Source organism: Apodemus sylvaticus, chromosome 1 (genome assembly GCF_947179515.1).
Source record: "Apodemus sylvaticus chromosome 1, mApoSyl1.1, whole genome shotgun sequence".
Classification (NCBI taxonomy): Eukaryota; Metazoa; Chordata; class Mammalia; order Rodentia; family Muridae; genus Apodemus; species Apodemus sylvaticus.
Window position 1 is genome coordinate 39,478,166 of NC_067472.1, and position 17,182 is coordinate 39,495,347.

General features: G+C 42.5%; 1 protein-coding gene across 1 annotated transcript in view; it reads right to left on the minus strand.

The window, feature by feature from the left end:
* Trpm3 (transient receptor potential cation channel subfamily M member 3) overlaps nucleotides 1–17,182 on the minus strand; it is an 863,316-nt gene that overhangs the window by 80,402 nt on the left and 765,732 nt on the right. Inside the window, 7 exon segments of the mRNA XM_052188302.1 lie at nucleotides 1,961–2,101; nucleotides 7,082–7,249; nucleotides 9,723–9,951; nucleotides 10,597–10,886; nucleotides 11,746–11,775; nucleotides 14,190–14,330; nucleotides 14,481–14,516. Coding sequence (XP_052044262.1) covers nucleotides 1,961–2,101; nucleotides 7,082–7,249; nucleotides 9,723–9,951; nucleotides 10,597–10,886; nucleotides 11,746–11,775; nucleotides 14,190–14,330; nucleotides 14,481–14,516 — 1,035 coding nt within the window.

Here is a 17,182-nt window from a genome sequence, read left to right on the forward strand (position 1 = left end):
TGGTATAACACTTGTCTAGCATGCTTCAGGCACTGGATTTGAGGCATGGATTATAGAATAAATGAAATAAAAAAAGGAGGAAAAAAAATATGAGCTACAGTTTGTAGACTGTAAGAGCAGAGTTTCTTTCTGGCTATAGTTTTTGAATCCATTTTTGGTTGTGTCAACTGAATCAGAAGAATAGAAGGAAAAGGGTAGATGTGGGCAGGAAAAGGAGGTACAGATGTTAAACTGATGAAGTCATTTTCAGCCTCAGGGAGATCATTTGGGAAGCATCTGGAACCTTGCTTAAACTTAGTAGCTGCTCAATAAGTGATGCTTCTGGTGTTGAGTGGACAGATGTCTCTGGCATTGATTACCTCTCTGAAATGTGACTAGTTTAGGAATAACACTAGTTACTCCCACATTGTAATTACTGGTCCAGTGACTATTAAGTGTGTTATAATAAATTAATCTTCATAGAGTAGGTGGTATTATTATCCCTATCTTATAGAAGGGATAGAGAGAATGGGAAAGTAACTTGTTTGGTGTCACCTGGCACAGAGAGACGCAGGTGGACATATATGCCGTCACAGCTCTGCTGTGCTGTAAAAAATGTAAACTGGGTTTTTGAACGTATGTTATTCTGTGGTGGAGATTATTTCACAAAGTCCATGCATTTGAAGTTTTATTTTACTAAAAATGAATATGCATGTATCATGTGGGGCTTTTGTATTCTCTCATACTGTTAAGATCATCCTTTAAAGCAGTGGCTTTTAGCCAGTGATAGTTTTTAATCTCACAAATGCCTGGAAACATTTTGGCTGTCCTCCTTAAAGGACAGAGTGTGCTGGTGGGCGCAGACCAGGGATGCTGCTGCATGACAAAGATTTATCCTAGCTAAACCATCACCATTGCTGAGGACGTAAAGTCTTTCAAGGCGGTGTTAAATATTGGCATACTGGATTGCATAGGAAGCAGCTTACACGGTCATTTGAGATTTCTTGTGCTCAGACCTAGATTATCCTGTTGTTAATTCTAATGACTGCTCTGCAGCTGGCCGTGAGAGAGCCTAAAAATACAGACACATTGTCCTTTATCTATGTCACTCGAGTGGGCTGGACAGAATTACAGATGGTCAGGCCAGCGGTTCTTAACCTGTGGGTCACGACCCCATCGGGAATATCAGATTTTTACATCACAATTCACACCAGTAGCAAAACTGCAGTTAATGAAGTAGCAACAACATTAATTTATGGTGGGGGGTGCACCACAATGTGAGGAACCATATTAAAGGGTCATAGCATTAGGAAGGTTGAGAACTACTGGAAAATGTCATTGGAAAGGAGAAAGAAAATCCAACTCTGTCTCTTTCTACATCAGATGCCACTTCAGGGACAGCCCTAGGCTTTGCAGGCAGGAAGTGTGGGTAGGGCGTGGCTCCTGGAGGATGCTTGCCTGTACTGGAGGTTTTCTTGCTTTGAGCTGCATGCTGTTTAATTGCATCTGAGTGAGAAAGTGTGACGGATGGGAAGTTGTGACTTACAGACACTGTCTGTCCCTAGAAGTGCTGCATTTACACTGTGCTTCAGCCTGACCCATCAAATGTTCCCCTGAAGCCCAGGATGGGCACCTGTAATAGCCACACTGCTGTCCTAGATCTCGACAGAGGAGAGCGTTCTGAAAACAGACATCTGTTTTCATGTCGAACTAAACCCATACACGTTTCACATCTGTTTCTATGACGCCTCACCTCTGTCAGTCCCTTTACTATCTGTGGCAAGGAGAAAGGCAGCCCATGGAAGCTGCCCACCAAAGTCCACAAATTTTGGGAAGTGACTGGAAAACCATGGTCCCAGAACTTGCACTCCTGCACATGTGACACTTAAATGCTGCTCAGTGAAAACCACCCAGGTGCCCGAGCCAGGGACACCCGTTCCTGTGGTTAGCCATTTGGAAAGGGAGATGGAAAAGTGCTTACAGTGTAGAACCAGAACTTCACGATGGGTGCGTTGTAGAACTCATAGATTTTTCGGCCCACAGGGATTAGACGGTGCCTGCTTTGGACTTCTTCTTCATCTTTCTTTCTGGATGACTCCCCATTGTTTCGCCCCAACATTGCCTGTAGTGGGAGAGAACAGAGAACAGCTGGGCTCTTTAGGCCATTTTGTAGATGGGGAGCAGATCCTCATGGTACCTGAGAGCTCACAGAACCAAAGAATGTAAGCCCAACACTCCAGACATATAAAGGCATGTGTGAGTTTGCACTATAGTAGTATAAACTGTGTATTTCTTCTGCTGAAAATGGAAGGCTTTGGGGGGTATGTTTTGAGCTTTCTTTTCTTTTATAACCTAGACCTTCTGAGCAAGGTAGGCAGTAGAATACACATTAAGTTTTGAAAGGGATACTGAGTGGTGTTTGGGAAGGCCTTCTGTCTCAATTCTATTACTTTCTTCCATACAGATTCCAATTCTGTCTATATCTGTGCTAGTGACTCTCCAGTCAAAGATAAATTGGATAAAAGTCAATCATATATCTAAAAAGGAGGTGCATTCAAGTTGTAAGTCATCTGAAGTGCCTGGAGTCCAGTTAGGGTAGGAATATCTTTACCCATATCAAAGCATTGGCATTGGTTCCTCCATTTAAAACCCCGTAAGATCAGAATTACTACTGTTATCAATTTTATAGTAACACCTGGGCACAGTGCCTTTCTCTGCAATCCAGTGGGCTAAGAGAAGGATTTGAGGTAGACCTGGTCTGCAATGGCCCACATCTCTAAGCTGCTGGAGATCTTCATAAACATGGAAGTCTCTGTTGTTCATCACAACATTAGCTGTATGAGTGACGAGGATCAAATGCTGTAAAACCAGCAGAATCTGAGAACAGGAAGACACACCCTGTCTGGGTAGCAAGCCACAGGATGTCACAGAGATGGCTGGAGAGCCTAAGAGTGAAGGCTTCTCAGCCTTGGAAGACTCAGATACGAGAGTGAGTTCCAAGACGAGTTTGTGGACTCCTGGGGAGGTTGTTTTAACTCCTCTGAGAACTGCTTTCTTTAGTCATAAATTGAGCTATGGTCCTTTCTTATGCAGTCACATCTGACACCTAATACAGTGCTCAGGAGCTACTTGGCAGCCATTAAAGTTAACTAGGACCTTCCTGGATACTCTTGTCTGAGGAGTCCCTCTCATCAGAAAGGCGTGCATGTCATGAGAGTCTATAACAGGACAAAGCACAGGCTTTAATCCTTCAAAATTGTTGTAAGACAAGGTTAGTTGTACAATGTGGGGAAATTGGATTTTTCTTTGTTTTTTCCTTTTTGTGCACGTGTGGTGAACATGCGATGCATGTTCATGTATGTACACATGGGCATGCAGAGGCCAGAGGAGAGTATTAGGTATGTATTCTGCTGTATCACTTTCCCCTTTATTCTTCTGATACATGATCTCTCACTGAATCTGGAGTTGGTCTCGTGGCCAGTGAGTCTCCAGTCTCTGCCTACCCTTCCTGACACTGGATTACAGGCACATGTGGCCATAACTGGCTTTTTGTGTGGATCTGGGGTTTGAACTCTGGTCCTCAAGCTTTTCTAGCATGTTCTCTTACCCACTGAGCCACACTCCTGCTCCCCAACTTGAGACTCATATGTGAGAACAGGATAAAACATTATAACCGTTCAGAATTGACAAAGATTTGGGATCAGACACAGTATTTGGCACATGAGGTTCAAATTCAGAGATTTAATTATAGCAATGATTGCAATTTGCAGTGACATCAAGGACAGCCACTTCCATGGCTTAGTTTTCAGCCATCTGACACAACACATACGAATATTAGTTCCAAGTATTTCAATGGTTTCTTTACAGCCAGTCCATTCAACTGTATGGCACTCAATGATGATTTATGTCTATCCAGTAGCATTTCTGGGAAAGAACCTCTCATTCCATTTGTATGTCCTGGTGAGAAAGATTCCTTGAGCTAATGGATAGGGAGGTTCCACATGGCTATCACATTCATCAGTGAAATGAATCAATATTCTGACGGGTTAAGCACAGGAGAGTCCTATCAACATTGGCCACTGGCCTTGAGAGACCCTGACGGTATGAGATGTTTGTCCTAGAATTTATATAACAGTTATTCTTTTCCTGTCCTGCTTATTTCTATGCCCAGTATCACAGCACTACTTGGCGACATGATGGAATGAAAGTAAAGATGATTTAAGGGTTTTTTCTCTTTTTTCTTTTAGGCATCCTGGAGAGCAGCATCTTGGGAAAACTCTAGGGGCCGTGGATTTCCTAGCAAAGCCCTGGACCTCTGCATGCGCTGAGCCCGTCATAGGCTTATGTCGAGGCTGGTACACTTATTTGGCTGTGGAGGGGAAACAAAAACATTGCACCTTGGTTTTTCCTGCATCAGCCACACATGCTCAGAGGAGGGTACACTTGTAGAGCGTTGTCTTTCACGGCCTTGCCATTTCGTCAACTCCACCCTTAGCCTAGTTCACTGATTCTGTCAGACCTTTCCTTTGACATTGCTTAAAGTAGAATTTAACAGGGCCATATATGTATAAAAGAAACATTAAAAATCAGTCTAAAATAGGAAACAAAAAGACAGGTGTCAATGCGGAGAAAGATCCTTTGATGTAAATTAAGCTGCGAAAGGTTACAAACGTGGAACAAGTACTGACTGGATATTCTTAGGTGTCATTTTGGAAGCAACCAAGGATGTCCAAGACTCAGAAAGGATGTATTTGTTTTGCTAGAAACTCAAATATCAGTCCTAGGAAGGGAACAGGCTTGTCAACAAGCATCTTCCTCCAATCTTTTCTAGCGTGACATGTTCACCAGAGAAGCAAAACCAGACTTTGCCATCAGGGTGAAAAGAAGCTCTCTTGCAAGGACAGTGTTGTCCCCCACTGAAAGCCTGCAGCCCACAAGTCCCCCACCTTCTTCTTCTCTGTGACTTTCTACTTATCATCACCCCTCCCTCTCAGGTTCTCAGTGAGCAGTGCTGGGTACTGTGTTACTCATTGGCAAGCCCATTGTGCTCTGGGACCAGGGAGACATCTTTTACAGTGGCCTCCTGAAGGAGCAAAGCCCCTAAAGCTCTTAGGAGACAAGGGAAGCTCCCTTCTCTGTACCCAGCCTCAGAAAACGCCTTTCAGCTTCTGGACTCTCCTCCCAGGATTTGTGCCAGAGATGGAGCCACACCTCACTTGATCTGGGACACCTACCTGGCATCCCTTGGAGGCTCTCTACTCTGTGGCAAACCAAATCCACTAAGCAGGGCCATCTGATAATAGAAAATGATTCTCTCCTTGACAATTAGCAGAGGTTGCTAAATATATAACAATAGCTAATGGAGCATGTATGCCTTGATTCTAATGTCACCGTTACAACTAACCAGCTGGGTAAATGTGGGCACTTTAATATCTGAGTCCTTGCTTTCTAATCGTGAGGTGGAACAATGTTTACCTAACAGGCACGATGTGCTTCATTGAGGAATGGGGGCAGATAGAGTTTCAGTACCATAAACAAACATTTATTAATGTTTAGTTATCAGTCTAAGTTTACAAACTTGTGCTAAAGTGGTTAATCTCTCTCTCTCTCCATCTATCATCTATATTTATTATCCTCTATCATCTATCTCTCTATCTTTATGTATGTATGTATGTATGTATGTATGTATGTATGTATGTATCTATCTATCTATCTATCTATCTATCTATCGTCTATATATCTGTGTATCCATCCATCTATCCATCCATCCATCCATCCATCCATCCATCCATCCATCCATCCATCCACTTTACATCATGATTGTGGCCCAGGTGGTTTACTCTTTAAACCATATAACCACCCGTGAGGCAGACAAACCTATACTCCTACTCTTGAAGAGAGGAAATTGTGATCAATGTCACATAGCAAGTAGGTGGAGGGGCAGGATTCTGACTCTTTACCTATTTGCTGAAACAGCCAGCAAGAATTCAGTATCTACACTACCCATGATGAAAATGTCACATCTCATCTGAGGAATTCAGAGATCAGGGAAGGCAGTCTCTGCTTCTATTGCAGGGCAGGCCAGGGCAGGGTTTTTTTTTTTTTTTTCTTCACAGATGCCTACATAGATTTTTACAGAGATCTGGGAGCTGAAACAAAAAATTGGCTTTTCATCCAGTAAGTGAAGGATCATATCTCTTATCAAATCCCTAGGAAGGAGTTTCTGGAAAGAAATGATGTGCATATGGAAGAGGAACATGTCCTGTGGTTGTTCCAGGGAGGAGACTCATGCAAAGTCTTCTTGTCACCTGAACCAAACCAATTTTCATTTTCTCGTCTTACAGTTCGTTCTGGGTCATTACTCCCGAAGCCAGTGGCGGTGAGGGAGGTTGAGGTGCCTCAGAACCATCCTTACAGAGTTGCTGTTTGATACAGCTCTCCCAAGCTATGAAGCCCTGTGTGTCCCTTTAACAGAGGAGGCTATTTTTAGCCTTTGGGCACGAGCCAGTGGCAGTCATGTCACTGGGGTGGGGGCTGTGGGAAGTGGTTCCATGCATAGCTGTCTTGTTCTCTCTGCAGAACAAAGAATCCATGTTCTATAATTGTACTGGGGGAAGCTAATAAAAGCTTTCCATAGAAACGTCAAAATTCAATTAGTGCTGGTTTTGTGACTTCCACCCTGAAAACAGACACAGGCTTAGCTTCTGACCAGCAGAGTGCTCCCAGCTCAGCAACGCTGGCTGCTCACAGCTCCTGGCTTCCCATTCATTTTTGTGTGTTAAGACTGCTAGTCATATCATCATGTTTATAAATGGATGCTTGCCCGGAAAATTGAGGGTGAATGGCTTTGAATCTCATTGCTTTGTTTTTTGTCACCATTGGCAGAAAGAGTTTACATATAGTTGGATGCTAGAGAAGTGCTGTTTGTGCACAAAGAGGGGGCTTATGATATTGTAGTATCAACACTTACAAGGTTAGACCTGGCAGGGGGCTGGAGAATCCTTATCTGCTCTCAAGCATGATTGGACCCCAGCAATATCAATAGTTGACTGGATTTGGGGGATTCTTCTCAGGGAGAAAAACTGCCCAAGTGATTTCTTACTGTTAGTTCCATGTCCTCTTCATCTTTTTCCTTTGTGGGCTTCTCTGGCTCCTCCGGCTCCTTCTCTTGGAGATGAATTTCTTGGGCCTGAGTCATATAGGGCATGTCATCTTTATTCTTGAACTCCAAGCTGAGAATTGAAGGAGGAAGTAGAATTCCCAGAATTACCTAAAGTAATAATAATGATAATAATAATAATCACATTTAAAGGATTAAGATTAGGGTGCTTGCTTAGAATCAGAAGGCCTGGGATGTGGACTAGGTGTGTGTGTGTATGTGCACACACATGCACATGCACAGGGGAGTATCTACTGTATAGGGATGTGGATATTTGGGAATTTAAACACATTGCTTTGGCCCATCTATGCATTACTTATTTCACTCAAATAAATCCTAACTTATTAATTTACTTTCCTGGGGAAAACTGAGGAAAGGGAGCTTATCCAAGGTGGAAAACCATAAGATTTCCATTTAGTTATAAACAGCACTTGACTTTGTAAAAATCACTTCATACACATGTACTGGCATCTATTTATGAATGTATCAAGTAGAGTTGATATGTTAGCTGATAAATAGGTTAAATGCTTTCTAAATTGACCTTGAAGACACATGCAGAGACTCATTTTATCTACTGTACAACATTGTGCTGGCATTAGCTAATATGTGGCAGAATCCCCCATGCCCCAGAGATCTCTGTATTCATCGAGAATAGTTGGTCTACTTGCACATAAACCCCAGGAAGACCAGCGTTGCATTGCTTTCATGTGTAAACACTGTAAACACTGAATGTGAATCTCAGTCCGAGATGCCTCTATCCTCTATCCAAGGATGCTCATCGGATAGACTTTCTGTGGCGGAACACTCTCCTCCATTATCAAAGAACAGTGTCAGCTTCATCTTCTCTCAATTCTAAAATGGCCTCAGTGTACAAGGCTCCTTAGTATGAGTCTCCTTGAAGATACTGCATTAAGCAGGGAGGGACTTAGATCCCAAAGGGTCAGTGAGTATCATGTACCTACAGGGACAGCCAGGCCCTGAAGTCCATGGGGACAAAAAAGGGGCCAGAAATGACTGAATTATAGGTGTTTTGGGAAGCCCAAATTACTCTGAATTATAGGTGTTTTGGGAAGCTCAAATGGCATGTTGGCAATCATCATAGGGCAAAATGCCCTATCCTCAGAGCTGAGAATTCGCTTGTCTCTCCACCTGAGGCCAGACTTAGCCACTAGTAGCAGCATGACTCTGGGATGCAGTGCATGACCCACTTCATAGAAACCTTTTTATAACCTTGGGCCAAGAGCCTACAAGAAAGGTAGAATATGGCAGACAGTGTTGGTCCAGTAAAAGTGCAGTCAAAGAGGGTAGGATGCAGAGTTGTGGGATAAGTATGTCTAGAGAGCTTATGCATATCATGAACAGCATGGTCATGGTATCATACTACATACTAACAATTTGTTAAGGGAGTATATTTTAGCCAGTCTTACCACATGCACAAAAAAGAATAACTGCAAGATGACGAATATGCCGTACATAATACTCTGTGTATGTTCAAGCATCATGTTGTTATCTTAAATATACATATAATTAAAAGCTGTCATCATAAAAATGAAAGGAAACCAACACTCTTCCACTTTCTCTTGATCATTTATATCTATTTCCCCTTTAATCCTTTCACTTTAATATTTTCCTTGAAAATCATTTAAAAAAGAATTATAATGAGCAAAGATTGGGTTAAGTACGTAGTTCAAAAGTACAGAACTTGCCTGGTATGTGTGTGGGTCCCTGAGATCCTCTGAGAAACTACAAAGAAATGTGGCAAAATCTACAACCCAACTTTTTGTTCTTAAGAACAGGTCCCTTAACTTTCTCTTCAATACCCAAGGCAACTACTACAAACAACTGATTACATGCATTCCTCTTGTTTCTCTTTAATTCATTTATATAGCTAAAGATATGTATACAGCTTTTCATCCTGGGCTTAGGTGGTATAAACTGGTCTGTGATGTGCATTTCTTCATTTGAGAACAGAGACTAGGGATATAGCTCACTGACATGTGTGAGGTTCTGGGTTTGGTTTCCAAACATTTGTTTTAATGGGAATAATGTCTTGATAAACAAATCTATCTCAACTTTATTTAAAATATCTCAAGCAAATACTATAGAGCCTATGCCTCTATTATAGGACATAGCTCAAAGCTAGCCTGGGTTGGACCAGAAGGGCATTCACTCTTATAGGACACTGAAGGATGGCTTTGTGAGAACATGGCTATGTCAGAGCGAATGGTGGCCCCCATGGGATCTGTGTATTCTCTGCATTTTGGAATCTGAGAGAAGAGCTTGTTTAGATAGGCCTTGAGATCAGCCCTCAAGACTCCCAATCCAAGGCATGTGCAGAGATAGGCAGAATAATCAGTCAATGACTAGAGCGTATATAGCTTGCCTTCTTAACATATGACAGACCTCAAATTCAAATTCTTGACTCTAAGTGAAAATCACATCTCTAGGGAGATTCTAGTGAATAGCAGTGGTTTAGTACCAGCTTCCAACCTAAGATACCCCCTAGACCCACCACAAAGTTCCTTGGAGAACTACAACCAACCCTTGGATTCTATGGTAACAGATCCTTTTTGGGTATGCTGACCTTGAGGCCTGAGTTCTTTCTCATCCGGAGCCGTCCCATCCACATGTCCGTAAGTAACATCTGGCTGCACGTGTGTGCAATGAAGTCACGGTGCTTGGCAGCCACAGCCAGCTGCAGGCATGTGGCGTTGCTCCAGTTCTTCAACTCGTACGTCAGCAGTTTCATGGCCAGCTGCTCATCCTGTTTGTAGGACTGGTCCAGGAGCTCCACGGCCAGCTGGCCAAAGTCCCTGAAAGACAATGTGCAGGAGACACTTTTAGACCAACGTGGAGACTGCCATGAACAAAGATGGGGCCCACTGTTCAATTATAGAAGGTAGCTTGCTGTGTGGAGTAGCTGTTTCACAGAAGGTCTAGTCTGCTCATAAATCCATGCAGCCAACGTCCTTTAAGCATTCTCTCTGCAACAGAGAGCATGTCTAGAACTGAAGATGTCAGTTAAAGCTGGACTCCTGAACTCAAGGTCCCCAATTCAGTGCATATTAAGGAAGAAGCAAGACAATCAACCCAAGAATAGGTGGAGTGTGCCTTCTTAAATAAGACAAACCTCAAGTTCAAACCTGGTTCTTGCCAACCACGAATGATCTTGGCCAAGTTACCTACATTTTCTGAGATGATTTCCTAAGTTGGATGAAATGTGTGGTGATGTGACCTGTTGCAATGGGGCACAGGAGAGGATGAACCAAGTCTGTGTAATATCTCCAGGGCTCTATGCAGCATTGTGCACAATGAGGGTAAATTACTCATGCCTACCCTCTGTGTGTCCTAGTGAGGTGACTCTGTTATAGTATAAAGTTTTATGAAGGCTAGAATATCTCGAATTTGGAGTCGACTTTTCCCGCTCCCCCACCCTCCTCATGTGGTGGCTGTCCAACCTGGAGTTGTGGTTCAACTCCTGGGAAATGTCATCAACCATGTCATTCTCAGAAGCCTCGTGAGCCATGGCTTTGCAGAGCTTGCAGGCCACCAGGGCTTTGGCCATGGCCTCCTCTCCATGCTGCCAGAAGAACAGGGCCATCTTCTGTCTCTTCATGAGGACAGCCCACACCATCAGCTCATGGAAGGGGAATGGAAAGTGGTTGATCTCAGGGTCATCCAGGTCTATGTCCACTTCTTCCTCACGCTTCTTAGTTGTCTTTCTTCCTCTCCTCAAGGGAATATCATCCTGGAATTGTAGAGAGACAAAGCCAGGCTGAGTCTGAAGTGAATCAGACCAATTCATTACACACGCTATGCATACCTTCCATGGGCTCAGCTCTAGGACCACACTGAAATGAACCAGACCAGTTCTCATCCTAAAGAGACTCACAAACTCCTTTAGGAGCTAATTAAGACTTAGTAAATGAGTACTCAGCTTCTGACATGCCAGTTTACACTATACTTAGAGAACAAAACAAAACAAAAACAAGAGACATTTTCTAAGCAACAGGAGGATGGTGGGTTTGAGGCCAGGATGAGCTACATAATGGAGAGTCTTGTCTTTGAAATTCCAAAAATATTTTCAAAGGCCATTTTATTTCTTTCTCTCTTTTGTTTGTTTACTTTGGTCCATTTCGTCTTCCACAGGTGTGGCTGTCTCTACCCCATGATGGACAACATTGCCGTGTTTATTACTTAGTTTCAAGGATAATCTATACTTGTGTTTTCACAGAACAACAATAAACAATGAACCATAGATGGGAACACAGACACTCAAGCTCCTGAATCTGTGGCATCCTTTTGGTCTGTTGCCATTGTACATATCTATAATTGATTTTGCCTGTGGAGCTTATACACTTGGTTTTCAAGTCCGTCTCTACAAAAGGATCTACTTCTCTTTGGTTTTCTTACCCCCCACCAATGCTCACGTAAATTCAGTGTGGAATTTAAAAATCTACTGTGAGCTGCCACCATGGCACTTGGAAAAAAAATCTTTATTTCCTCATTTTAGATTCATGCACTAAGCCTTATTATTAAAATGAACTCATATCTTTTAAATATGTGAGAAAGAATAATCGACACTAATAATTTGAGCAAACACTAACCTCCATTCCCAGCAGTTTCAAGGCTTTGGGCTGTTTAAAAAAATGTTGTGAACAAAGTTAGATCTTGTTTTCATTGAGGTAAGAAACGAATGCTACTATAATGCAAATAAATAATATAAGAACTCTACTGTACCATACAGCATTGATTTTTATGTCACTGAGTAAATACAACAAGAGGAACATGTTTTTAGAAATTCTACGAGAGTCAAAGATAGTGTGATTTTGGTGAAGCACAGAGGATTAGAGAACTAAAAGAGATATACTTGAAGGCTGATAATGACTTTTGTGGACCAAACTGTCTCTCCCTTTTCTATTACCATCCTGCTTGATGGGCACCTCCAGGACATGCAGCACTTGATATTATGGTCTGAATGTTTTCCTCCCCATCCCCATCATGTGATAAAATTTGAACTGACAAAGGATTGGTATTGGGGCAGATATTTTGGGGATAGTGTTAGCTCCTTATGAAAGACACCTCCTCTAAGAAATTTGTGTCTTTATCAGGAAGGCTAGTGGGAGCTTGTTTGCCTTTTCCCGTGTGAAGACACAGCCAGAAAGGGCCGTCTGTAAAGGAAAACACAGGCCCTTTCCATATCCTCAGTCTGTTGGAACCTGTGGCTGGACTTAGAGCCATGAGAGACACACTGATGCTGTTTATATACCCTTAGCCCATGGTGTTTTGTTACAGCAGTGTGAGCAGAGCAGACAGATGAAAAATGAAACAATCAACAGATCAAACCAGATATTTCTCAAATCTCTGGAAAACCTCTATTATCTGGAGACTGGGGTGGGGTGGGGTGGGGAGTAATTAAAAAGGTTTGTTTAGATGCTTGCTCTAGCTGCCTTCTGGGGCAGTAGAGCAAGGGTGAGTGCACAGGTGGCGACTTCCCTGGCCATGCTGGGAATATGAAGAATGGCACAACTGAAGGCCACTGGGAATTATAGAGCTTGCTTTGTGTTGATGAAGGGGAGAACAAAATTGAAGGCCGTGGGCCAGGATCTGTGTTTCTAAGTGCAACAGAACAGTGGGTGTCATTTGTGTCATTTTGGATGCTACCGAGGACATAAGAATGGTTAGAATTATCAGAACGACAGATGGTTCCTGCCGATGTCAGTCGATCATATAAGGTGGACTAGCCTGGAGCTGGTCTCCCCCTTTTCTCTTCTGGTTTCTGAAATGAGGACGTCTACTTTTTTTTTTTTTTTTTTTTTGTCTTCATTACAACTTTTTTTAAACCTCTCTCTTGGTTTTCTAATAGACCACGAAATACTTTCATTAATGAGAACTTTTGTTAAAAATTTAAAAAAAAATCAGAAAACATAAACTACTCAAAATAAAGGGAAAATCATAGTACCCCAATATTAAGAAAATCATGTATATTATTTAAAAGAGAGAAAGATTGAGATATTTTACCCACTACCAGCAGAGACAGCAGCTCTAGGGATGTCATCTCAGGGTCCTCCCGCTTGGGTCAAAGAATAAAGCCCAAGCTATGTTTATAGAAACAACAACATGCCTTTGAGAGTCTTCCCTGTTTATGAAAGCACCTGTGGCCCAAAGCTGTGGGGGCCTCAACTCTATAGGAACAATGGCATGGAGATGCTTGGCTGCTGCCCTTGGATCCCACTGCTAGACACAAAAGGAACCAACCAAACAACATAATAACAAACCCCAGGGCTGGTGAAATGGCTAAGTGGTAAAAGCACTGACTGCTCTTCCAGAGGTCCTAAGTTCAAATCCCAGCAACTGTATGGTGGCTCACAACCCTGTCATGAGATCTGATGCCCTCTTTTGGTATGTCTGAAGACAGATACATTGTACTCACATATAATAAATAAATAAATCTTAAAAAACAAAACAAAACAAAAACAAACAAACCCCAAACAGCTTCACTTAAGATTGTCCTCAAGATGTAAACAGTGTAACCATTGGCTAAACTGACCCATGAGGTTGTGTTCTAAACATGCCCAATGCCATCTTATGAGATATAAGATGAAGCTGTCCCTGCCTCGACCACTTTTGCCATAGTCCGACCCAATGGTGCTCCAGGAAAAGCACAGATTTTTTTTTTTTTTTTTGCTGGAATTGAATCGCAGGCATAAAAAAGCAAAACAAACCCCATTCCCCTCAAACTCCAACCCCCCAAATGGAAGATCATTTTTATTTGAAGGAAAGACTAGCAGAGAGACGGCGGTTACTTAGACAGCAACACTAGATAGACATTTTTAGGATGATAAAAGTGTGACTGTCATCTCAAGGAAAACAGGATAGAATTTGGCCAGTATTTTAAATCGAATAACAAATTTTGATAGTTTGGATGGAAAAGGAGGAGAGGCGTACTTTCTGTTTTTCAACTCGTTTTCCCCTGGAATCAAGGGGTTATGCCTCAAATCTCTCCTTCCTAGTCTTCCCCAATCAGTCTAAGGACAAGCCAGAAGCTCACCCTTTTGGGGCCAAAGAGATTGTGGTAGAGGGTCCGAAAGCGCTTGCGCGTGTAGTTGCAGCGGTAAGCCCCGCCCATCAGGTACTCGATCACCAGGCCAATGTCTATCAGGCTGATTCTGTAGTCCGGGGGCAGGTTTCCCTGTTAGGGAGGAAGGGAACAACAGACAAACCCAAAAAGACAGTGTGGTTTACTAGGGGTTCATTGGCAAGTGTTCTGTAACTATTTTAGAGTAAAAATATATTGAAAAAAGAAACATGAATGTATTATTATGCTGGTTAATTAATTCACCTTAAAATAGATCCAACCGAAACCTGGATACTCTCGCTTGGAAAGAAGACATAAGTTAAATAAGAAGATGCGGTAATCGCCGGCAATAACAGAAAATCAAATTATTTATTCAAGTCTTCAGCTGGGGAGAAAAAAACACCAGTGTAGCAGAGAGAAACACAGGCTAGGCAAGGCAAGGGCTATATCGTTCCCAGCTGCTAGATGCAGGCTCCCCTGATGCTCCTGAGCCCTCTCTGTCCCTGACCCAGAAGGCAGCCCTTTTGTTTTCTCCCCACTCACAAAAGGAAGACTCCTCTCAGAAAATGAATCTCACTACCAGGGCGGGGAACACTTAGAGGTCAGGTCAACTGCAACACAAGACCTCCGTTGGCCCGTCTCATTGCTTCCCGATTGAGGAGTGCTTCCCGACTCCTCAAAAATAGGAAGCAGGGACGGGATTTCATAATGTGAGAATGGAGTTGTTTGCATGTTCCTTGTGCTTAAAGTGTATGTGTGTGTGTGTGTGTGAACAGAAATTTTAACATTGGAACAAAAATTTTTCACAAAATTTGTATGATTTTGTCATCTTTTGTTTCAAAGCAGCTTGGTATTGTTGGGAGAAGAGTACAGTGCTAGGATGGAGCCTTGGGCTTTGTGCATACTAGATAAGCACTGTAACTAATTAATCATTAATTAATAATGCTTTTTTCCCAGACAGGGTTTCTCTGTGAAGGTTTGGCTATCCTGGAACTAGTTCTGTAGACCAGGCTGGCCTTGAACACACAAGATCCACCTGCCTCTGCCTTGAGACTGCTGGGGTTAAAGGCATGGGCCACAACCACTCAGCTAGAGAAGCAGTTTAACACATCCCTAGTCAGAGAGTAGCATGTCTTAAAGACCCAAAAGTGTGGTGAATCTTTTAGTTTTTGTCTATCTATCTATCTATCTATCTATCTATCTATCTATCTATCTATCATCTGTCTGTCTGTCTGTCTGTCGATCTGAGTGCTGGCTCTAGGGGCGGAACATAGAGACTTGTTCACATGGATATTTCAAAAGAGGACTCTTTGAGCCCAAAGAAACTCCTTTCTCTCTTAAGTCAAGGAACAAAGAATGCACAGTGAATTCCAGAAGGCATGGCAGCTCTTATTGTGTGGCTGAATTCAGGATGCAGGACAGCATCCTCTGCCAGTGATGGCCTGTGTCACACACACTGTGGGGAATTTGGCGACTATGCAGAGGTACGGACTGTACCCTACCTACGTCAGTGTGTCGGGCCTCTATGTGCCTCATTACCTCCTCTGGGTGACTTTTGATGAAAGCCTGAATTTGTGGAACCTCTTCTCCTACTTAAGGCTCAGGTGACAATGGCAGTCTACCTAGGGACCTCTAGAGTGTGATATGGGGAATCTCTGATGGTGATTAAATTAAACAAATTAAATAAATTAAATCTAATTGGTTAAAGGAGATTTCAAAGGATCCTGTCATTAAACCTATAGTTTTAGATTTTTCCTGACTATTTTTAATCTTTATATTTTCTGTGCCGTGGGATGTGGTTGGTTCCTGGAATTTCTGTTGTTGACATATATATCCATAAAACAATGGAATTATTGATGTGGTTGGGATCCAGCCTGTGTTTGGGCTTTTTGTGTTATGTTCTTAGTAACAGAATTATGTAGGTACCCTCTTTATCACCTCTGGTTGGGATAGCCCCAGCTTATTGGAAAATGTGACCTGAACTGCATGGGCCATTGTATCTGGAATTCAGTGGCAGTTCTTGATGTGGAGGTGTGGAGGGACAACTATGTAAACACTGGTTTGAGCATAACATTTCGCTGCTGGTCCTTACATCTATCTCCCTGCTGTCCATCTGTCCACTGGGTTCTGCAGCTCCAGTTGCTAGGGCCTCAAGCTCACATTGGGATCTAAAGTGAGCCGGATCTTGTTGTTGGTTCACCGTATCTCATTCTGAAATTCATTTCATTAGCTTAATTGTCCTTCGAAAAAAAGGTCCTTGCCTTCCTTTGTCCTTTCTGTAATCTGCAGTGCTTATGCATGTTACTGTGAGAAACTCAGGTGTGAGCATCAATTTAAACTCTGTGAATGGCACACTGGTATTGTCTTAAAGCCAACGCTGAGTGGTATTACTTATGAATTTGATGAGTCTTTAAAATATAAGGACTGTGAGAAAAGTGGTAACAGTAAAATTTAAAGAAATAGAAATGTAAGAGCGGACAAGTCATTTTAAACAGAAACTTTACTTCATGAAGGGCAGTTGTTGATACATACTACCAAGGAAGGTGGTAGACTTTCCCATGTCAGATGCATTACCTGACATTAAGTTTGAAACAGAAGAACATTATTTTATTTTGTTATATTTTATTTTTCTCTGGGTTCTATGGGGCAAAGGAAATGGCTTGCGTTCTGTTTGACAGCAAGGCAATAATGCCCACCTAACAGAAGCCAGTGCGGATTCCTCGCCTCCTCAGCATTGACTCCCTGTCCTAGTGAGGTGCTACAGGGAGATCAGAGGGTACAGGGAGTTCTCTCCAGAAGGACTGGAGAGAAGCTGATCTCGTTTGTAACATCACGAAGAAGGAACATTTCCATAAACAGGTTTGAGGTCTGCCTGCAAGGCTTACAGTATCTGTTTCAGTGTGCCTCTGTGTTTCTTGTTAGAAGAATGGAACCCTTTTAGGAAAGGAGAAATAGAGTCTACAAAT